This window comes from Mytilus edulis, chromosome 12 (genome assembly GCF_963676685.1).
Source record: "Mytilus edulis chromosome 12, xbMytEdul2.2, whole genome shotgun sequence".
Lineage (NCBI taxonomy): Eukaryota > Metazoa > Mollusca > Bivalvia > Mytilida > Mytilidae > Mytilus > Mytilus edulis.
The window spans coordinates 67,759,002-67,783,547 of NC_092355.1; the positions used below are offsets into that span (position 1 = coordinate 67,759,002).

The 24,546-nt window shown below is 30.2% G+C and overlaps 1 protein-coding gene across 31 annotated transcripts in view; it reads left to right on the forward strand.

Moving 5' to 3' along the window:
• The window catches only part of LOC139498970 (dual specificity tyrosine-phosphorylation-regulated kinase 4-like), a 106,068-nt gene extending 81,781 nt beyond the window's left edge, over window positions 1-24,287 (forward strand). For 7 of the 31 annotated variants that reach the window (XM_071287563.1, XM_071287571.1, XM_071287577.1 and 4 more), the window contains 12 exons: window positions 738-872; window positions 1,661-1,898; window positions 2,494-2,657; window positions 5,029-5,165; window positions 7,541-7,681; window positions 8,857-8,995; window positions 10,386-10,467; window positions 10,881-11,114; window positions 12,681-12,810; window positions 13,606-13,802; window positions 14,447-14,566; window positions 21,445-24,287. In XM_071287563.1, coding sequence (XP_071143664.1) covers window positions 738-872; window positions 1,661-1,898; window positions 2,494-2,657; window positions 5,029-5,165; window positions 7,541-7,681; window positions 8,857-8,995; window positions 10,386-10,467; window positions 10,881-11,114; window positions 12,681-12,810; window positions 13,606-13,802; window positions 14,447-14,566; window positions 21,445-21,590 — 1,863 coding nt within the window. In that variant the 3' untranslated portion in view covers window positions 21,591-24,287. Of the gene's footprint in view, window positions 1-737; window positions 873-1,660; window positions 1,899-2,493; window positions 2,658-3,734; window positions 3,872-5,028; window positions 5,166-7,540; window positions 7,682-8,856; window positions 8,996-10,385; window positions 10,468-10,880; window positions 11,115-12,680; window positions 12,811-13,605; window positions 13,803-14,446; window positions 14,567-15,517; window positions 17,505-17,560; window positions 18,601-18,652; window positions 18,672-19,499; window positions 19,622-21,444 lie in introns of those variants that run through there. The other 24 variants (XM_071287575.1, XM_071287567.1, XM_071287591.1 and 21 more) reach the window with 13 other exon arrangements.
• The last annotated feature ends 259 nt before the right edge of the window (window positions 24,288-24,546 follow it).

Consider the following 24,546-nt stretch of genomic DNA (forward strand, 5'->3'; position numbering starts at 1 on the left):
AATCTGCGTTAATTGGTTTATTCAATGGCTTCTCTGGAGTGGCATAATTTATGTATGATGTACCATAGTTTACAACTTTACATGTATATATGAACAAAAATATTTCATAAACATTTATAATTTATACTTACTGTCACGGAGTGGGATGTACATTATATACAATAACCTTAAAATTTCAAAGTAAATAGAATCTAGATACCACAATATCATGTCCATAATGATATTTATCCTCTGGGGATACTAAAATTTCAATTTTTAATATATGAAACTTGCCATGCACTTTAGATAATTCAATTTTCAAGAGTGAATGGTATTAAAAATTAATAATTAGCAAGTGATAGAACATGTTTCATTAATGATTGAATGCAAAATTTAAGGATAACAATGCAGAATAGGTTTGGTATGTTTGGTTAGTTGAACTGACTGGTCTGAATGAGAGAGGATAAGAACAATGTCTATGCTGTAAATCTCAATATTTACTGTCCACTCTAAGCTAAGACAACTTGGAAAAACAGTAAGTAAAAAAAAATGTATGGATGTATATCAGTTAAACTTTTTGGAATTTTGAGTCTTCAATGCTCTTCAACTTTGTACTTGTTTGGCTTTATAACTATTTTGAACTGAGCGTCACTGATGAGTCTTGTAGTAGACGAAACGCGTGTCTGGCATACTAAATTATACAACTTATTATATATAGACTTTATTGTATTTCAAATAATTTTTCTTTATATTTGCAGAGCCCCAGTCAAGGCCATAAAACACATCGATCACTTGGTGAGGGGCGATATCAATCACAGATAACAGTCAACAAACAGCAACCAGTGTCTCATACACATAATAAACAACACAAAAATACAGTCCATACAACAGAGGTAAGGGGAGATAACTCTTATTGTAGAATCGTTTACTAAGATTGGCCTTATTTCAACGAAGAATTATATATGCTGATTAATAATTTTGTGTCAGCTTGTTTGTCTGTCTGTCTGTCTGTCTGTAGCACATATCTTTCACATTTTGACCATTTTCATTTTTTAACATTTATTCAATCTTATATGATCAGGTGGAAGATGTTTTTGTTGCTGCACTGAATGCACATGAATTCTCTTGCTCTTTGAAACATTTGGGTGAAGTTTTATGTGTTTTTATTCAAGGGGACTTCAAATATACTCAAGTTAATTGAAATTTAAAATTAGCCAGATACAATTAGTCATCAGATTTAGAAATGCATTAAACAAACAGGAATTTTACTGGGAGTGTCAAATACCTCAATTTATCCAGGTGTTTAATACAAGAGTTTGACACAACTTTAGGTTCAACTGTATATATATATATATATATATATATCTTCAATATATCTTATAATAAAGGGTTATTGTATGATCGATATTGGGGAATAATGTCCAGAGTAGAATTTTATATTGCATGAGCTTGCGAGTGCAATATATATTTTACTAGGGACAATATTACCAAATATTCATGCAATAATCCTTTTATTATATAGCAGTATAATATTTGAAAGTAAAAATTTGTTTAAACTAAGATTTTGTCATTGATGATGTCATGAATTTTGAAGATTTATTGCACGCTAACTTTTGGTTACTTTCTTTGGGAAATATTTTATTGCTATGCAATAATATTCTTTTCTATCTCTTTATTTCAGAGTGGCAAATTAGTTGCTACTGTTGCCCCAACAACGACCTTACCTCACCTTGGTCAGTCACATGACCAGAAACACTCCCACCATCGCCAGCATCATGAAGACAACACACTACCTCAACTCAATAAACAACAAACTTCAGACTCAAACATCACAAGACAGAACTCATTTTCCACAACTGGTACCCCTGACAGAGCGAAACGGGACCAGTATGGGAACAAGTTGCCAATGACCCCTCAAGGTCAGTTTGATAGAGATTAGAGTACAGACTATATTCAGAAATTGGTGAAATATTTGAACATTTTTTATGGATAAATTCAAATAATTGTTTATTAATTACTCTTGAGACTTATTTTGATAGTCTTTCAAGGAAAATTTTGTATAGATATTTTTACCATTTTTTTACAGAGAACATTGAGTTGATATACTTTACTGATGATGATTTCCCCATCATTGGTAACCTGCTAAGTAAAAAACCTAATGTAAATGTAAAGCAGGTCCAATTTGAGTCCCAATTGCTTGTTATTTTTTGTTGTTTTAGAAGACACCTACTATGCCGGAATCATTTATTTTTCGTGGGTACCAATTTTCGTGCATTAATGAAAACTTGCATATTTGTGGATATGTAAATTTGTAATTTGGGCAAATTTTACATACATTCCTTTAGAAAATCTGTATTTCGTTGAACATTTAAATTTGTGGTTCCCCTGTCCCCATGAAATCCATGAAAATTGGTATCCAACGAATATTAATGAACCCACAGTATGCTAGTAAATTAGTTGATACATGTATGGTTTATGATGTAAATGATTTATCATTATTTTTCTAATTGACAGAGGCCTTAAAGCTATACAGGGGTAAATTGTCTGCATTTGAACAAACAGAAATTTTAGATTATCCAGAGATATGGTTCCTTGGATTAGAAGCCAAGAAGATAGAGGGTGTTCCGGGTGGTGCTCAAAATAATGGCTATGATGACGAGAGTGGGTCATATATCAAGGTGGGTGACATTTGGTGTTGGAACATTCTCACCTTGTGGCTTCAAAATTTAATAGATTATAGTACTAAGGCTCAGAAATCAACCAATCAAAATACTGGATTTTGGTGTTTCCAGTTCAAGTTTTGCACTCCAAAGTACTGAGTTAAATTTTATGTTACTTTCTATTCAAGTTGTAAGTTATGAAAACATTGATCATTTGGGAAAAATGGCAGACTTTGTACTGACACATAAAAATAATATACTCTGGATCCACTTATTATACCCCGGCTTTGTAAACCCCCGCTTTGAAAAAGGGGGTATACTGTTTTACTTCGGTCTGTCCATCCACCCATCCATCTGTCAGTCCGTCCGTCCCTGAATATTTTCGTCACATTTTTCTCAGAAACTACTTGACAAGGAATTCTGAAATTTGGTTTCAGGGTTATATAAGTCAGTTAAACTGTGTGATGCGTTTTCAGATTTATCACTCAACAACTTCCTGTTTACGGAATACTTGTATCACTTTACACATAATAGCTAAGTTGAAAATTTTCGTCACATTTTTCTCAGGAACTACTTGACAAGGAATTCTGAAATTTGTATCAGGGTTATATAAGTCAGTTATACTGTGTGATGCCTTTTCAGATTCATCACTCGACAACTTCCTGTTTACGGAACACTTGTATCATTTAAAACATAATAGCTAAGTTGAAAATTTTCGTCACATTTTTCTCAGGAACTTCTACACAAGGAATTCTGAAATTTAGTTTGAGGGTTTATATAAGTCAGTTATACTGTCTGATGCCTTTTCAGATTCATTTCACAGGGTATTGCACAGTTTGATTTAAGAAAAGAAAAAAAATCACCAAAAATTTAATGCTACAACTATAAAATGTTTTATGCTATGAAAACGATAGTCTGTGTCATAGAGATACTTATATTTCACAGTACTGTTAGAACATTTTGTTGACTACCATACTTTACATTAAGTGTATGTAACATGCATGAAACTAGAAATATATATTGCCATGCTTAAGATTGAATGTATGATAAAAAAACAAGGGTGTTTATAGTAATCGATATGATTATTTGAAACAGATCCTTGGTGACCATATAGGATATAGATATGAACTAGTCGAAGTTATAGGTAAAGGGTCATTTGGTCAGGTGGTTCGAGCAATTGACCATAAACGACGTATGGATGTTGCAATAAAAATCATTAGAAATAAAAAGAGGTACATTTTTGAAATTTTGCTTGGCTGAGTAGATAGATAGTTAGATGCATCTTGGAATGACAAATTTAAGAAAAACAAATGCCTCATAGGAAACAAATTTTGAATACCGGGATTGGTATTTTTGAGTAAAACTTACACCCAAAAAAAAAAACTTTTGATGAATTAATATGAAAAGATATCACTTGCAAGAAGATTTAGTTTACACTTCAAGTTGTTCAAGACATGTGGGTAATTTCAGTGTGACTAAGGATTTTTTTGAAAGAGCCTCTAATCTTAAAATGAAAAAAATTCTTAAATTTGTCTAAGACTCTGTACTCAGCTTGCCAAGCACATGTAGCATCAGTTTTGCTTTGAAATTCATCACTATTTTACCAGACCATCATAGCTTTAAAAGATTATTCTACCTTGAATTGTCAAGTTATCTCCCTTGTTTTTAGTAGAGTTATCTACCTTGAATCACATGGTCTGATGAAGTTATTTATTTTGCACATGTTTGAATTTGAACTGTTTAGATCCTATATAGTGTGTGTATCTGTAGGTAGTAAACCTAGCCTTGCATGGTTGTAAATTTGTAAGAAGTAGATTTTAGGATTTTTTTCTTTAAATTGTTGTTGAAATTAATTTTTCAAAAGCCTATTTAAATTTCATTTTAAGCAAATGGCTTTAAATGCATATTTGACAAAGATTAAATTCTTCATCGAAAAAGTTAAGTTAGAAGGAATTTTTTTGTTATGTTTGTTATTTATGCCACATAGTGGCTCAAAACATTATCAGAATTAATATAAAAAAAAGGAGGCGGGGGGTATTTAAGTCTAGATACATTTAGAAGCAAAATTGGTTAAATTAGATTTGACTTAATTTTTTTAAGCTAGTTTTAGGGCCAGACAATTTCAATTTTTCAGAAGTAAAGAGTAAATTGACAGAATAGACAAACAAAAATGATTTTAACTTTCCCATGAATAGGAAAAACTTTTAACTTTGTGCATGATTTTTTTTTCAATCCAAAATTTTTATTTTTTTTTATTTAAGAATTAAAATATGAAAGCTAGGTGTCATTCTTACCAATCCATACATGTATATATTGTATAACTGCTTTAGTACAACCATAACTAGGCTAGCCATACTAACAACGCTTTCTCTATATCTATGCACTATAGGTTATGCATGATCACATGGTTTACCGGTATGAGATTTTAGAAGTGCTTGGGAAAGGGTCGTTTGGTCAAGTAGTCAAGTGTTACGACCATAAAACTGACCAGATGGTAGCTGTTAAAATTATACGGAACAAAAAGAGGTAATATACACTTGTGGAATATAGGATGTAATTTGAGTTTCGTTTATCTCCCTTGGTGACCATTTTGGAAGTCAAACTAGTTTACTTTTCTTCATCTGGTTCAAATTTTTTGAAACTTTTATATTTTAGTCAAAGGGTCAAAGTTAAAGTTTTGTCAAAATTTTATGAAAATTAAACAAGCCAAATTAATTTTAATCAAGGTGTTAGGTACCACTGTCACGGAATACAAGTAAGTTCCTTCATAATATAAGTTCCAAAAGGATGAAATATTCTGGAATATTATTTCCACAGGAACAAATATTACAGTATATGTTCCTAACGGAATAAATGGTATAGAATATTTGTTCCAAATGGAATAGGTATTATGAAAATGTTTATAACAAAGTTTCCAGTGGAACAAAAGGAGCTTGTTCAGGAGCATTTATTCTACAATCTAGATTTCAGTAACACAAGATGAGTTCACTTCAAATTATGAAGGAATTTCTGCATACAGACCTCCAAAATGATGACCCAAGGGAAAATAATCCAATCAAATTATGTAAATTGAAATCTATCTTTTAATCTTTGCCAACTTCATCACAGTTGTTAAGTATATAGTTGTGAGTTATCTGTCAGTTTTAATTTATAAATTCAGAATATAACAAGTTAGACCGTTAGAAAGTGCAATTTGCAGTTTCAGACTCTTAAAATATATATATTGGACCATTTGAAAGGTCAAATGTGGTGATTTTGTCTTAATGAAAAATTTATTTTTGAAATGTTTTATTTTGAAGAAGAAAAAATGTTAATTCCTGTTGATATCATAGTTAGGCTGTTAGTTCTGATCTAGAAATATACATTTTTTAAGGAAGGCATGTTATATTCCACCCTGCATGCATAAACATGTTATTCCTATAGTTATATATCAGGTTATCTTTCATAGATAATGTCCAACTGTTTTTTTTTTTTTTTTTTTTTTTTCATTTAGTACTTTTTATTTTTAAAGAGAAAGAAAAAGAATAAAAACAATATACATTTTCATCATACTTTTAGGAAGAAATCTTTTATCAAGGTTTCAATACAGTACTTACCTGAGTACTAGATTTTTGGTCTTAAAAATGGATTAATCCAAATTATATTACTTATCATGCTTATATATATGGACAGTAAAAATTACTTGCATTTCCTTAACTTAAGTTACTACTGTAAAAATTCTCAAATGTTTTGGTGTATTTGTTATTGCAATATTTAAAAAAATTGACAAGCATACAAGATAAATTATGGTACATGTAATTAAAACTAATTTATTAAAAGAAAATTCTTAAAATTGATAATGCTACAGGTATTTAATTAAAAACGAGGGACATTAATTTTTAGGGAGCAACCTTGCTCATTTTGGGAGAAATCCGTTTGCGCCAAAAATGCGTCCTTTTGCGCCACAACTTTTTTTCTCCAATGCTACGTTTGCGCCACCTGCTTTAAAATTACATGGTATCATTTGCGCCAAAAATAAAACATACGATTGCGCCAATTACAAGAAAAATGAATTCCCTCCACCTTTATTCTGACTTAGAACCGGCAGTTTACACGGCAAATGTTTCCTTTTCTGAAACATATCTTCTTCTTACTGTTGCTGCTTGGGTATATTTCCCAAATTATTGTATGTAGTAAGTAGCTTGTAACTTCACTTTATTGTCCAAAAAATACAAAAATAGAAGGATGAAATGCATTAAACAGTTCAATGTAATTCTTGTGGAATGCTTCTGCTCCATTACTGATATGTCTTGCGGTAGATACATGTAGTTTCAGCCCATATGCATGGTGTCATCAACATATGTGACTAAAACATAATCAGCAAATGCTTCTATGTTCTTCTCTTTTGGCATATCTTGTATTCAATATTCAGCAAAGCAATAAGTTTTCTTCTCCCTCTATATATGGACTGTCTAATGCATTTTAAGTCATTTTTCTCCAGATGCTCATCTACATGGTGAAATATCTCCGATCATATGATACTTTTTAAGCCAAAAATAAGAATAAATATATATTTATGATAGATATGTGCATGATGTGTACAGGTAAATTGGCGCAAATGAACTCCGAATATTGGCGCAATTGATACATTTGGAAAACAAAATTTGGCGCAAATGATATCCCTGAAAAACAGTAATTGGCGCAAAGGGACTGCTGCCCTCATTTTTGCATTAATTAATGATTAATATTCAGAATTTATAATCATTTATTTTGATAATCATACAGAAAAGTTTCTTTTACAGTTCAAGATATGGGACTAATAAGGAATTCAATAAAAGAAAAAATTTGTTCTACCTTTATATTGCTTCATATAGTAAAAAAGAAATTTAAGAAATTACTTTTCATTGCTATTGTTATTGTAGATTTCATCATCAAGCCTTAGTAGAAGTTAAAATATTAGATGCTCTGCGTAGGAAAGACAAAGACTCTCAATATAACATCATACATATGGGAGAATATTTCTACTTTAGAAATCATTTGTGTATCACCTTTGAACTTATGGGGTAAGTATATGAAAAGAAGTCGATATGAAATGATGGCCAATAAGACTACGATCCATAGAATTCAAAGAACAAAAATATAGGATCTTCAACAATGAAAACACTATGGCATTCAACAATGAAAACGGGCAATTATTCTAAGTTCCAATACTACAATACGTTTCAGCAAATTAAAAGTATACGTTTCTGCACTTTATATTTACCTGGTAAATTATAATTGAAATATTAAAATGCTCCATCTGACGATAAATGCATAAAGTTTGCCGATTATATATTGCAATTTGATATAGATGGCAATTTGTTTTTCGATAGACATCACGTGTTGGCTACAACTATTCTTCCACAACTGATTTATGAGCACACATCAAGATATATTAGATTAGAACTGACTTTTGAACATACGTTTTCATACATATTAATGATGAAATTCACTTGCATGATATGATGACCTTTAACTTAATAAATATTTATTTTTTATTGTGGCTTTGCTTTCGACAGGTATTCCTTAATTATTTGCGGAAAGTAATAATTTGTTTTTTCCGGAATAGTTACTTTTTTTCCGGAAACGTCATCTTTTTAATACGGAAAAGTAGTGCCAATTTGCGGAAACGTAAAACGCCGATAAAAACACTATGACCTTCAACAATTAGAGAAACCTATACCATTAAGTAAGCTATAATACATAGGATGGGTATGATAAAATGTGAATCAACTCAAGAGAAGAATTATGGACAATCATGATGGTTTGTTCCCATGCCTGTTTTATAACCATCAAACAAATCAAGAGTACTTTAGGTCATGCCTATTTCACTGATTTTTTGTTATATAATATCCCTTTATTAATTGCTGAATTTGCTGTATATTTTCAAATGGTGGGCATCTGTGTCCAGTGGACACATTCTTCTTTTATTTTGGAAAGTTTGGAAAATATTTAGCGTTGAAATAACAAATATTGAGCAGGTTGGTTGTTATCACTAAGATAAAGAAAGAGAGAATAAAAATTAAAAAAAAACATCAGGAAAACTAACAATGAAATTGCTATATTAAAAAAAGACAAAAAGAGACGAACAAAAGTCCAAAGAAAATATAAGATTAATCATCCAAAACTCAACACAAAATTGGTAGTGAACTTATTGTTAAGAATATAATTGATTAAAATCATTTTATTTTTATTTCAGTATGAATTTATATGAATTGATAAAGAAGAACAACTTCCAAGGATTTAGTATAGCTTTAATACGTAGATTTGCCTTCTCTTTACTACAATGTCTTAAGTTGTTACAACGAGACAAAATAATCCACTGTGATTTAAAACCAGTAAGTATCACATCAGTAAAACCATGGACCACTGGGGTCAAATCAGTTAAACTATGAACCACTGGGGTCAAATCAGTAAAACCATGGACCACTGGGGTCAAGTCAGTAAAACCATGGACCACTGGGGTCAAATCAGTAAAACCATGGACCACTGTGGTCAAATCACTAAAACCATGGGCCACTGGGGTCAAATCAGTAAAACCATGGACCACTGGGAATCATGGACCACTGTGGTCAAGTCAGTAAAACCATGGACCACTGGGATCAAATCAGTAAAACCATGGACCACTGGCATCAAATCAGTAAAACCATGGACCACTGGGGTCAAGTCAGTAAAACCATGGACCACTGTGGTCAAATCAGTAAAACCATGGACCACTGGGGTCAAATCAGTAAAACCATGGACCACTGGGGTCAAATCAGTAAAACCATGGACCACTGTGGTCAAATCACTAAAACCATGGGCCACTGGGGTCAAATCAGTAAAACCATGGACCACTGGGAATCATGGTCCACTGTGGTCAAGTCAGTAAAACCATGGACCACTGGGATCAAATCAGTAATACCATGGACCACTGGCGTCAAATCAGAAAAACCATGGGCCACTGGGTTCAAATCAGTAAAACCATGGACCACGGGGGTCAAATCAGTAAAACCATGGACCACTGGGGTCAAATCAGTAAAACCATGGGCCACTGGGGTCAAATCAGTAAAACCATGGACCACTAGGGTCAAATCAGTTAAACCATGGGCCAATGTGGTCAAGTCAGTAAAACCATGGGCCACTGTGGTCAAGTCAGTAAAACCATGGACCACTGGGGTCAACTTATTTGATTGTCATTTTTCCAAACGAATGTCAAGGTTCTCTCTGAGCACCCTGGTTTCCTGTACCAATAACCTTAATGAGGGTCACCATACATTAGACTAGTCACTTCATTACTGTAAATTAACTATATGCAAATATCTGTTTATGATTGTATTGGAATTTGTGTGTGAGGGCCTCAGGGAAGATTAGTTTATTGTAACTAACTGAGTTTACCCTCTTAAAATAAAGAATTTATTAATTATTATTATTATTAGATAGCTAATAAAGTTGAATGTGGCTTCAAACACCATTACTCAATCAATCAGTAAAACGAAGTTAAGACAAAACAATTGATGTAGGAATGTATTTCTTTATGTATAAAATAGTTTGGTGAGATAAAAAAATTGTTTGGTTTGACAAATTCAATAACTTTTGTTAGGGTTTTAGTCCAACATGTAGGTTTTTTTTCTGTGAAATTTTGGAATAAAGATTTTATAAAGTCATTGGATCTCATGGTTTTCTATTATGAATGTTCCATGAAAAAGTGTAAGATTTTCTATTAAAAATATTTTCTTTATTTTTCAGGAAAATATATTATTACGACAAAGAGGTCAAAGTTCAATCAAAGTGATAGATTTCGGCTCTAGTTGCTATGAGCATCAACGTGGTAAGTACATTAACTTGGACCAGTTTTATATCTTGTGGTTAATTAAGAATTGAATGGTCCTTTTTGTAACTTTGTATTGATGTAAAAGAGTTGATAGAGGCACATTTTGTATGAAGCACAGAGGCTATCAAATTTTGCATGTTTTAAAATTGTTACTGATAGCATGGGCAGTCATAGATGTTGCAATTTAATCAGAAATGAAATATAACTTTTGGAATGCCTCCGCCAATCAAAAATCAGAATTCTTATGAAAAAGAAATGTGGAATGAACCTCAATAAGACAGCAACCCAGTAATAGAATAAATAAAAAAATGCATTTGTAAAACTCACAAGTTATCTCCCTTAAAACAGATTTTCTACAAGAACCTAAAAGAATGCTCTTAGTAATTTTGATTACATGTATTATTTTTCAGTATATACTTATATCCAGAGTCGATTCTACCGATCGCCAGAAGTGATCTTAGGTCTGCCTTACTCCATGCCTATAGATATGTGGAGTTTTGGTTGTATTTTAGCTGAGTTATACACAGGGTATCCTTTATTTCCTGGGGAAAATGAGGTTGAGCAGCTAGCTTGCATCATGGAAGTTATGGGACTACCTCCAAATAATGTATTAGAACAGGCAACCAGAAGGAGATTATTTTTTGGTAAGACTTACTTTTTAGCTCACTTGGCATCCGGCATCCGTCGTCCGTCGTCGTCCTGCGTTAACTTTTACTAAAATCTTCTCCTCTGAAACTACTGGGCCAAATTTAACCAAACTTGGCCACAATCATCATTGGGGTATCTAGTTTAAAAAATGTGTCCAGTGACCCAGCCAACCAACCAAGATGGCCGCCATGGCTAAAAATAGAACATAGGGGTAAAATGCAGTTTTTGGCTTATAACTCAAAAACCAAAGCATTTAGAGCAAATCTGACATGGGAGTTATATTGTTCATCAGGTCAAGATCTATCTGCCCTGAAATTTTCAGATGAATCGGACATTTCGTTGTTGGGTTGCTGCCCCTGAAGTGGTAATTTTAAGGAAATTTTGCTGTTTTTGGTTATTATCTTGAATATTATTATAGATAGAGATAAACTGTAAACAGCAATAATGTTCAGCAAAGTAAGATCTACAAATAAGTCAACATGACCAAAATGGTCAGTTGACCACTTTAGGAGTTATTGCCCTTTATAGTCAATTTTTAACCATTTTTCGTAAATCTTAGTAATCTTTTAGACAAATCTTCTCCTCTGAAACTACTGGGCCAAATTTAACCAAACTTAGCCATAATCATCATTGGGGTATCTAGTTAAAAAAATGTGTCTGGTAACTTGGCCAACAAACCAAGATGGCCACCATGGCTAAAAATAGAACCTGGGGGTAAAATGCAGTTTTTGGCTTATAACTCAAAAACCAAAACATTAAGAGCAAGTCTGACAGGAAGTAAAATTGTTGATTAGGTCACGACCTATCTGCCCTGGAATTTTCAGATGAATATGATAATCGGTTGTTAGGTTGCTGCCCCTGAATTGGTAATTTTAAGCAAATTTTGCTGTTTTTTTGTTATTATCTTGAATATTAATATAGATAGAGATAAACTGTAAACAGCAATAATATACAGCAAAGTAAGAACTAAAAATAAGTCAGTATGACCAAAATAGTCAATTGACCCCGTAAGGAGTTAATGAAGCCTTCATAGTCAATTTTTAACAATTTTCTTAAAATTTGAAAATTTTCAATAACATCTTCCACAGAAAGTACTGTTATAGATAGAGATAATTGTAAGCAGCAAGAATGTTTAGTAAAGTAAGATCTACAAACACATCACCATCACCAAAGCACAATTTTGTCATGAATCCATCTGTGTCCATTGTTTAATATTCACATAGACCAAGGTGAGCGACACAGGCTCTTTAGAGCCTCTAGTTTTTGATAAAAACGAAAGAGTAACTAGTGACTATTTTCATGAAAAATCTTTGATTAGAAGTTAGAATAGGTTATTCTGAAATATGTGTGACTTGTGAGTATTTTGACTATAATTTTACTTTGTGAAAAGAGCCAAAGGAGATTATTTTTAATAAAAAAGATTTTCTTCCGTAGGTTTATCTCCCTTTAATTGTCAGAAAATTCACTTTAGATATTTTTACTCTTAATTTTGAATTGCACGACTTACAAGCAAATGCAGTAAATAACCTTTAATTTGCTCAACATGTTTTTTTCTGTAACAGATTCTAAGGGTAATCCTAGAAGTATTACAAACAGTAAAGGGAAGAAAAGACGAGTGGGATCTAAAGACTTACAGCAGGCTGTTAAAACTAGTGATGCTAACTTCTTAGATTTTATACGGAGATGCTTAGAGTAAGTTACTATATATATATATTAGTCAGACTTACAGCAGGCTGTTAAAACTAGTGATGCTAACTTCTTAGATTTTATACGTAGATGCTTAGAGTAAGTTACTACATATGTGAAACAAACAAAATATACATCAAGTTTTCTGTTGTATTAGGACAAAAATTGGTATCTGAAGTCTTCTCGATAAATAAAGGCAACAGAAGGTTACTGAAGTTCACTAGTCATAAGTTGATTAAGTGAATAGCAAATCCATTGTTACCAACTAAAACTAAGGAACACTTAAGCTATCAGAGGAAAACAACAAAACAAAAGATACACTGAACTGCAACAAAAAACAAACTACAACATACATAGAAACAATCTATTTGATAACAACTGTCATATTCCTGACTTGGTTCAGGACATTTAAAAAAAAATGGAAGGTTAAACCTATAGTATGGCTAACCAAACCTCCCTCTTATATGGCAACATGTATAGCCACAGACCAGAAGCTATAATAAGTGTTATGAAAATATTGTGTAGATTCTATTGGCCTGTAGTACAGATTGATTTTTGTTTCTTTGTTTCTTAGTTTGTTTTATTTAATTTTGAGTTCATTTTTCTGTAAATATCTATAATTCAGCTTTATTTGAAAAATATTGATGATCCTTATTCCAATTACAAAAATGAAAAATGCATGCAAAAATATAAATAAATATATATAGAGATTCAGTACACATATTGAAAGTAAGCAGACTGATGTTCATGAGATTATATTCCACAGAAGTTTAAGTATAGACATGTCTTTATACCTTGTAGATGGGACCCTAGTATTAGAATGACACCAGAAGAGGCCTTACAACATGAGTGGATAAAGGAAGGTTTGGTCCATCGACGTCCACGTGGCGAGTCCAATAGGGACAAAACTAAACCTAGTCATAGGCCATCTCCTGCTCAATCAGAATCTTCTGGACAACCAGATCCTTATAAAGTGCCAGCACAACCTCCGGTTAAAGGTCAGAATTATGGTCTTTTGACATTCTGTTTAAATCGCCAATTTTCTCAGTCCATAAAAAAGTTTTAGTTTTGAATTTATTGATAGATTTACTAATAATAGTAATTCAAGAATTGAAATATAGAAAATAGTCAACAGGTGACTGGACAACACATTAATTGGTGTACTTCATGATTGTTTATTATGTTAAATCTATGATTCAAATTTGGATCCAATTTCACCAAAACAGTGTCCTTACGGGGGCATTTTTTATAAAATTTTAGTAATTGAACATTTGTTGATCCAAACAATTCAAAATGGCAGGTCACTCCTTAGTTATGACAAAGTTTCTCCAAGTAAAAAGAAGATAATATGGCATTATACCGTATAGTGGGATAGTTTCACAGGATGTAAATTTTAACTTATTTTCAGGGATAGAGAAAAATCGCCAAAATAAATTCTGCCAATTTAAAAGTGCTCATGAAAACGTTTTGATAAAAGTTTTGAATCCGCCAAGATAAAAACCGCCAAAATATTTTGTATACCTTGTTAAATGAAAATCGCAAAATTTTTCGACGGCGAAAAATAACCAGCTATACGGTTATATATTTTGAAGTCATGGAACTCTCATGCAAATTTATAAAAATTTGTTACCATACATTATAGATACCCAAAAGTCAGAAGAGTGGAGGGTAACGTTAAAGGATAGAAAGAGTGCCAAACGAGTGCCCCCGATTGGTGCCTCAGCTGATACACAAAAACATGAAGAACAACTCAGTGCCAGAGGTATGTACACATTGTACCTAGACAGAACCTAGAAATTTAAACAAATATTTTAAAGTGCTTTAAAAAATTACATACTTTATACATAATGTAAACTCCTAGGTATAGGACTCTTTCTTTCACCAAAACTCCCCTTAGAAAGTACCTAGACAGAACATAGAAATTTCTTACAAATATTTTGAAAGTGAATTGAAAACTTGCATACTTGAAACACAATATAAACTTCTGGATATAGAACTCTTTTTTTTTCACCAATATTCCACTTTCTTGTCCTTCATGAAAGATGACTGTATTCTTGGGTCATGTACTGGTGTTGTTGAGATATTTCTAAATTGAAGAAATAAAATTTTAAGATCATTTTGTTTTTAACCAATCAAAGTTTTACAGGTTCAACTAATACAAGGACTATATAGAAGTCTTGCAAGGGAAAGATCAAACTGAATTTTATTAAGAGATATTTCAACGTAACAAGACTTCAATATAAAATGACTTTTGCTAATAGACTTTTTCTGTGTTTTACTAGAGTAAATTTCTTTGAAATAGATCAAATATTTTATTTTGCACTGGTCTTTATATTCATAATGTTTAAATTCAATTGACCATGTACAAGAAAAATTGAAAAAAATTGTATGGTTTCTTTTGAAAACTTATGCTTAAAGTAAATTCCTTCAACAAATACCATGGAACTGAAGATTTTTTTACAGATTGCAACAATATTTTTTTTTCTGCCCACCATCAGGCTATCAGTAGTCCACAGCTTACATTCAAACTGAACTTTAATGTGAAAGATAGTGAAAATTTAGTATTATTCAGTTTACCAAGGTCCTCAATGTTCATTCCTTTAAACTATATAAAGATAGAACAAAAATATTATTATATCTTCAATTTTCATAAGCTATTTTTTTGTACACATAATTTTAAGTTTTGTTTTTTAAAGCCAAGTTTGCATTGTAGCATTAAAAAATATATCCATTGTCAACATGTGAAAAGTGAGTTAGCTCAGTTCTGTTTATGTGACATAATTTGTCATAGAAATTTGGACAGTTTTGTTTTTACAATTGTGTTTGATGATACCATTGAAAGTCAATTTTTGGATTAAAGATCAACTGCATTGTTCTCTTTCTCAATGAGCCTCATTTTAAAATTGAACAATTTTCTGTTAATGTTAAAAACATCTTTGGTCGTAATTTGTTTTCATTTATTACATATTGCAAAATTGTTGAAAAGCAAATATTTTAATCATTTCACAAGAAATAAATGTGAGGTGTTCTCCTTTCATAGAATATTTCCAAATAAGGCAGCTGCTGGGCCCAATTTTGTTTTAGTGCATAGTCTTGGAATTAGCCAGTTTGTACAGATTTTAGTTAGAGGTTTAACATGTCAGAAGAAACTATAAATAAAATAAAATTGATGAAAGTATGTCAACCAAATAGAAAAAAATAGGAATTCATTCAATCTTACTAATAGAGAGAGCAGTGAAAAGTACATTCAGATATCTATGATTAGATTTTGAACTTCCATTAGTATTTTTAAACACAGTGTAATTCCATTCATGTGTTTCTGAATAATTTATTTTTTCTGATATTGGAATAAAATGTGTTAAAATGCAAATATTTTCAATGACCAAGTTTTTTCCTTAAAACATATGAATGGAAAAGATAAAATGTCCATATTTCACGCTGGTTTTAGACTGAGTGTATATGATACTGCGATTTAAGGTGTGGAGAAATTTTATGGCTAAGAATGAGCTGAGTGTACTTTTGTATTTTTTAGCTGATTATGTGTGAAAAAAGTTGGGCGTTTTTAAATATGAATAATGATGTTTATTTGTGGAATTGAAGATGATCAACACTTCATTTGCTCATGCCAAACGTTGTTCTGCAATTTCATTTTTCATTGACTTTTTTTTAAGAGTTGTAAGTGATTTCATTTGTTGAGTAAAATTAAAGCTATATTGTCTTTTGGTGATTGATAGAGTAAGAATAATCCATCAAAAATGCAAAAAAACACACAAAAAAGCACTTTCAGTGCTGTGATCTTGATTAAGATAATTTACCAGAAAAATGAAAGATTCCAGAATGCATATTTTTTTTCTTCTATAAATTCCTGAAGTGAAAATAGGGCAATATTACCAAGCCCCATTAAACTGGCTTGTGTGGAAAAAATTATATTCTGGTTATCGTAAGTACACAGGTAACAAAATTTTATAAACATATAGATTTTCCTTATTTAAAAAAAAGAAGTTAAAACCGCATGATTTTTTTTTATCATCTACTATTTTAGGAAGCGTTTTTGCTGATTTTGTTTTCAAAAACTCATTTGTTCACAGTTTTCACACTAATATGGGAACAGCACTCAGCTTGCTTCCAAAATTGTGGGAAAATGATTTTGTCAGTTTTCAGTTGTTCAATATAAGGAATACATATTTTAATGGCATATTTTAACTTTTGGTAGATAATTATAAAGGAAAAATTCTAAACAGGGAAACTCTTGTGAAGAATTAATCTTTGAAATATCACAGTTAAGATTAAATAATGGAAAGTTCTCTTTTGCAAATTTTATGCCTTAAGAAAATATGAACATGGGACAATTGTAAATTGCAACATAGGGTTTGGTCAAGGAAATTTGAAGTTCATGAAAATAAATGACTTTACAAAAGTTAATTAGGTAGACAGAATGACAGGTTTTTTTCATCAAAAGCGATGTCGATCAATCATTTCAGTATTTCAGGCATTATGGGTAATATTTTCAAACTTTACTTTATTTTCATGCATCCCAAAAAAAAAAAAAAAAGAATACTGATCCACCATTGGCATCAATGAATATGATTGGTAAGAAAAATTGATAGTTAGCCAATGGCAGAACAGAATTGTTTGGTTTATTTTTGGTGCATCCAATTGAAAATTACCTAAAATGCTTTCGATACTGCCATTTGATGATAGTTTGGATGTTTGAAAACAAGTATTCTTTTGTAAATGTTTGTTTAATTTTTGATAGGTTGAATTATATGTCCTGACTATGAACACAAACATAAGATAGGTAGTTATCATAACTGAATTGCCTATAATTAAAAAAAAAAATCCTTGTTGGATAAAAAGAAATTTATGTAAAGTAGGATATTTCTACCTAATTGATAGGTAGATTCTTTAATGGATTTCACACAGGTTGATAAACAATAAGATTCAAGTTTAGGATTTCTTAAGTATCACAGATAGTATCTTATACAATGTTATGTTAGAAAGTTTGAAGAGTATTTTTACTTTAATAGTAGTTAAAGACCACAAGCCTAAAGTACCGCTGAATTTGGGATTGTACTTTCAACAACATAAATCCTGATATGTAAGACATTTGTGTGGTGCCCTAGTGAGTTAGCACTGTAGACCAGAAACTAGTAATTCCTTGTTTTAGCTACTTCAGAACTACTGATACAGATACTTCTATTTCTCAAACGGAAGTATTTTGATGGCTGCTATAAGCATTTGGCTATTATATTTTAAATATTTACAAATATATGTTTTGTAGTTATTCGATTAAAGATTATCACAAACGATGGCAATTAATTGAAATATTGAAATATAAATATTATAGGATTTTAAAAACATATTTTTCTAGAAAGCACTCATTTTAATTATTCAGTTTGGAAAAAGCACAAGAATTATAGTTATATATTTTTTTTTGGCATATGATATATTGATTTTTTTAAATTAGTTTTCCTATTATGACAATGATAAAATTTTGAGTTTTTTTAAGCAGGTGTGTAAAGTTTTTTAAACAGTTTTAACTACCTGAAAATTTGCTGAAGAAAAAAAAAAATTTTGCTTTTGTCATTATATATTTTTTTTTTTTTTTTTTTTTTTTTTTTTTTAAATAGATCTAAGGGCAATAACTCTATTTGAATTATCTTTTCTATGTAAAGTGATTGCTATGTAGTTCTGAAGTTTCTAAAAGTAACTAAATGAGTCACATTAATCCTATATGTTGAAAACCAGTGTAGTTTAGACAGGCTAAAATTACTGATAGAAATTGTTTCGATAAAATAGATTATAGTAAACTAAAATTATAGACTAAAATTACTGATTTAAATTCCAGGAAACTGGTAGAATAACAGGTAGTCAATTTGATCAGAAGATTGGTTTTGGGGCACTCAAAATTCACTAATGGATTTGATTGATTTACACTAAGTTGCATTGTGGGAGCTTATTTTAGTTTTGGTCATACTCATTTTATACACTAAAAATATCTCTTCATTGAATCAAATTTGTACTGCTTTTAAATAATACACTAAATGAGATGAGGACAAAATTCACCCTGGACAGGAGAAGTTGTAACTATGTTTTCATGATGCATTAAATAGTCTGGTTTAAAAATGTTGTAACTCATTTAGACAGGATTTTTATTTGTCTCTTGACATATTCAGGAGTGGTACAGGCATTTAATGCAAGTTCTGACTGTCTAAATGGAAAATGGATGGATTTACTTTGTAAACAAGCATCACCTCAAAAAGGTGTGTTCTATTTCTTCTTGATAAATGTGATAGCTATGATGTTTAGGGAAGAGAAAAGCTTAAGATTTGTTAACTGTCTTTAATCCTGACTACAGATTACTCATATAAGCTAGTATATGTCACTGGAGCACACATTTTGTTTTGGTCGATGGTCAATTTTTGAGTTGTCTGATTATTTGTATACCCTAATGAATAGTAGTGGTGCATTATGTTTTCCAGTCTGTGAGACTGTCTGTATATGATTAAAGATTTTGAAGAAGGTAAATTGTCATAAACTTGTGGCCACATCCTCTTGGAACAAAGTCAATGTGTTCATTATGTTGTGAACTTTTAAAAATGTTTGCAAAATTATGGTTCACATGGAAATGTGAAATGAGCGTGTCAATGTTTTGGGAATAATAATTATTAAAGTTTTCTAAATTTATGTTTTAGTTCCAGTTGTTCAGTTCCGTCTGTCTTCAAATAATCCAGACACTAATGAAACTAAAACTATTGGTAATTTTTTTTTTATTGTTTTCTGCCTTTTTTCCTTCCTTTAAACCCTCATCATGTTTATTGTCTGCTTTTAATAAACCTGACATTAATTGGAATCCTTCTACATTATTTTCTCTTTAATAAATACTTTTTAACTTTCTTTTTATCATTATTTTAAGTTTGTCAATATTCTAATTTATAATTTATAGGATTCTAAATGATTAAAAGTAAGTTCTATAAAAAACATGTTCTCTTAGAAGATAAATATCTAATATGATAGTAGGATATATGAGTAGCTTAGTGCTGGGCCATGTTATGCTGCACTAATGATAAAAAAAATAATGATTGTGTGTTTGTTGTGTAATTGTCTGTCTGTTTGTGGTTTTATGTCACACTAATACAATTTAACACAATTCTGACATAATAATATTTTGAGGTAACATTTGATTTTGTTGACATGTATTAAATTTAAGAAAAATATGAGGTTTGAATTTTAGTACATATTTTTTCTTTATTAGATTTGCAGTTTTAAATGACAATAATTTATTGATGATTTATAGAATGCCTTTTTTTTTTGCTTATTTATAGCAAATTTCTGTTTATTTACATTTGTCCATTAGTTTAAACATATTTATTTATAGTGGATTGGGAAACAAGTTTTGCAACTATACATTTGGCCATTAGGATATCGGTATAATACAAAGTAATTGACTACTGGTACAATTCCGTTTGTTTTTTAATAAGCAAATTCATTTCGCAAATTAATTAGAACTATTTGAAGATATGAGGTGAACTCAATATCTATATGGTATAAAAGTCACAGATACTGATTTGAAAAAGATCATTTGTATTTGTGGCTTTGTGAACCAAAACTTTGAAAGCCTGAATAAAACACACAATTTCAGAAAGAAAGTAAAGAACATTATTATATGCAAGAAAATACCATGATTTCAAATTTAAGAATGTTAACCCTATACTCCATAATGATACCTTTTGACGCCACCGCCTTTACTCCATAATGACGCCTTTTGACGCCTGCGTAGTCCCTCAGTTAAAACGTCTCACTGATGAAAAAAACTTCATCAGACTTAATAAAAGTTGTATCCTGAATATAAAAAGGATATTCATGAGAATCTATGACTGGAATTTTATTAATGACATATTGGTTTTTGGCAATGTATTAATAATTTAATAATTTAAACCTGCTGATTTTTTTTATTAAAAAAATCCTATGCAAATCAAGTATCCATGGAGGAAAGGGTTAAAAATATATTGTAATTTTACTTCTCTGACGCTCTTATTACAATATGTGTGGGAAAAAACACTACACAAATAGAACAGTATTGCTGTAATTATGTCAAACTGGATCCTCTCTTTCATGGATACACAAACTAAAAAAAAAAACAAGAATTTGCTGCGGAGATTGGTAAAATGAGAAATGCATTTAGATTATTTTTATCTGCAAAAAGAAGTTTATTTACAGAAAATTATCTTGAATTTTGTCCATCCCAGTCATGAATGCAACCAGGAATTTTTGAATTTACTGTTTTGCAATTTTCCTTCAAAAAGAATGACAAAAAGTACAAACCACAAACTTTGAAATAACACTCCATGGTATATTTTTAAACATGGTGTTACACCATGTATAGAAATATAATTACTGTAAAAATGTAAAAATAATAAAAAAGCAGTGTAAGGGCCTTAATCACACAAATCAGTTTATTATTTGTAAATAGATTTAGATATATATGTATATGTATTGACATTAGGGTAGAACAAAGCTTTACCAAACTAATCATGGTAAGCGTCTTAATCACACATCTTTATATTATTGGTTAATAGATAGAGATATATATGTAACAACATTAGCATAGAACAAAGCTTTACCAAACTAATCATGCAGGTCCTCATTATTTTACAGCTCCAAGTGCAAAAACCTCCATCAAAAGTGGAAGGAAGGAAGAAAGTAATTTATCGGAGGACAAATTACATAAGCAGGAGACCAGTATTGAAGAAGGAAAATTCTTGCCACCAATCGGAAACAAATAATCACGATTGTGATTGGAACATAAATATGATAACTGTGCTTACTGTGTATATGATTATGATTGAGAGCTGTATTAACTTGATAACTGTGATGACTTGTGATATGGTTGTGATTGAAAAGGAACAAATATGATATTTATGATTTTTATGATTGTTATGATTGAAAAGAACAAAACTGATATTTATGATTTTTATGATTGTTATGATTATTATTTATGATAATTGTTATTACTTTAATTGTTATGGTTGAATTGTTATAGAACAGCAGGAATATGTTCAGAATTATAATTGATGGTAAAAGATATAAGTCTTAGTTTTAAAAGTATCTTTTTTTTTTCCATTTGTGAATGTTTAAAGAGTTTTAATCAAATTGACAGTCCTCAGCTTCAAGAGAATTAAAAAATATCTATAAAAGAATAATGAACCATGAAAAAAAAAGAACAAGAAAAGATCAAAATAGATTACATTCATGACATAACTTCAGTCAATAAAAGTCACTCAAAAAATTGGCTGATATAGCAGTGCAGACATTTTTTTTTAGTTCAGAAAATTTATGTGACAATTTATTAATAAGCAAATTTGATGTAAATCAGAGCACATTATTTTTAACTTCTTATTTATTCCAATCTTGCATAAAATAAAAGATGATTCAGAATTGTTTACATTTTTAACACAGATTTTTTCGGTTATCATTGATAGATGCTGGTTAATGATTTTTTTTAAATATCTGATAATTGTAACTGCTATAAAGTTAAATTTCTAGTCAAATTTAAGTTTCTCCATTTAATTATCAGGATTTCGTTTGATTTTGATATCTTTGAAACAAGTTAAAATCCAACTTTCTCACCAAACTTCCATTGAATTCAGAGGACATTACAAAATTCTTGAATTCTTTTATCATCACTTATAAGAGTATGAATGTGTGAATGATAAATTGTTATTGTTATTTCGTCTCTCATATTTATTTTTTGATTTTTACAAAGTATATTTTAACAGTCATGTCGAATCCGTCCAGTTGAATTTTTTTCTATAGAAAAGGACAGTATTTTTTTTTTATATATCTAATCCATTTTTAAAGGATATATTTTAACAGTCATGTTGAATCTGACCAGCTGAATTATCCTATAGAATTTCTTTTTGATTTTAACTCTAGTGATTTTTTTGGGCTGTAGATCAATCCACAAGGAGAGTTAATTTTATAGAGGTTATCGTCTATTTTGAAATTCAAATTCAACGATTCATATAGTGAGTAAATCTAATATTATTTGGTACTTTTTGTTTTGATTTACTTCCAGAATGAAAATTCATTTCGATTAACTTTTGCATCAAGATTGTTGAAAACTCTGGTTTTTGTTAAGTTTTCAATGAATTTAGATTCATCCACGAAATTCCAATTTTAGTTGAAGGATGTCAAGCATAACACCCAACTACAGTGTATATCTAGCTGTAAATTTTTATCCCAACCAAAATGGTGCCTGGTGGACATACCGGTAGTTTATCCATTAAAAACTTGATAAACAAGACAAACGTGCCTATTAGAATATTAAAGTTTGTTGGATGAGATAAGTCATGGTAATGTATTTTTCTTTAAAGTTTCGATAAGTTACGCTTATTATTATTTTCGGGTTCTCAGTAACTTTGTGCATATAGTATTTAAAGTTTCATACTGAACTTTAAATGATCAAATTTATGAAAAAGAAAGGCCATTTTTGAAGAAAAATAGGCAAGCCAAGTTTAGAAAAGAAAAATATACTATCAATATTTAAGGCTGACATTTTTTTTATTGTTATCCTTTTATTTTTTTATTTTTTTGCATGCTTGCTTGCTTTTATCGTTTTATTTGATAAGGGATTTTAGAATAAATAAACCATAACCAATAATCTTGATGACTTTCTGAAGTATTTGAAAAGTAATATTTAATGTATTATACTCACATGTTATCCTAGGTCATATGAAACTTGATCATTTGTGATTTCTTAAGAACAAAAAAAATCTGTACAAATACATCACACAGATAAAAGATGACCTCAATTTATCAGGATTTTAATTTTCACAGGCAAATATGGTTCTAAAAGGCAAAAAAAAATGAACCAAGTGAAGGTTATTCTTTCATTCTTTCATTCTTTTATTTATTATTTTAAATTGCTTTTGTTTTTATATCTCAATATTTATATTTTATTTGTTTTAATGTGTTATGTTTCATGTGTACTGAACTAGTCACTTTGATTAATTAAACAGACAATCAAATGTTACTAAATTGTCTCCCCTTAATAATCAAATTTATTGTCTCCCTTTAATAATCAAAATTATTGTCTGCCTTTAATAATCAAAATTATTGTCTTCCTTTGAAAATCAAAATTATTGTCTCCCTTTAATAATCAAATTTACTTTCTCTTTTGTTAAACTTAGATATCTGTTCTTCATTTATTTAGTTGCATATATGGTACAATCTCTTCATCAGTAACAGAACAGTTGTGTACTAACAGGTAGATTTTTTATCTCAGCAGGCATAAATGAGAAAGATTCATTAAAAATTTTATAAATTTTTATTTTCAGGTTGTATGGCACCTATATACAATCTTGCAATCGTATAAAAAAAAATGTCAAAATGAACTTTTTTTTTATAAAATACAAGAGAATAATTCCTTTATAACTAAGCAGGAACATTTTGCTGTAAATTTAGAAAATACACTGAAAATTTTAAGATATACAGACCATATTCTCTATACTAAAAGAAACAAAACCATACTTTGACAGTTTTTACTGAATTTTTTATTGTATATTAAATCATTTAGATCATATCATTTCAGAGTTTTTTTTTCATCTTAAAAGTGGTAAAATTTGTGTAGCTTAAATCGAAATTTCTGCAAAACTTAGTTTCTTGAAACTAATATTGAACAATTTCATACTAACCACATTTATATTGGAAGTTTATGAATTATAAGTTAATTTATCTAAA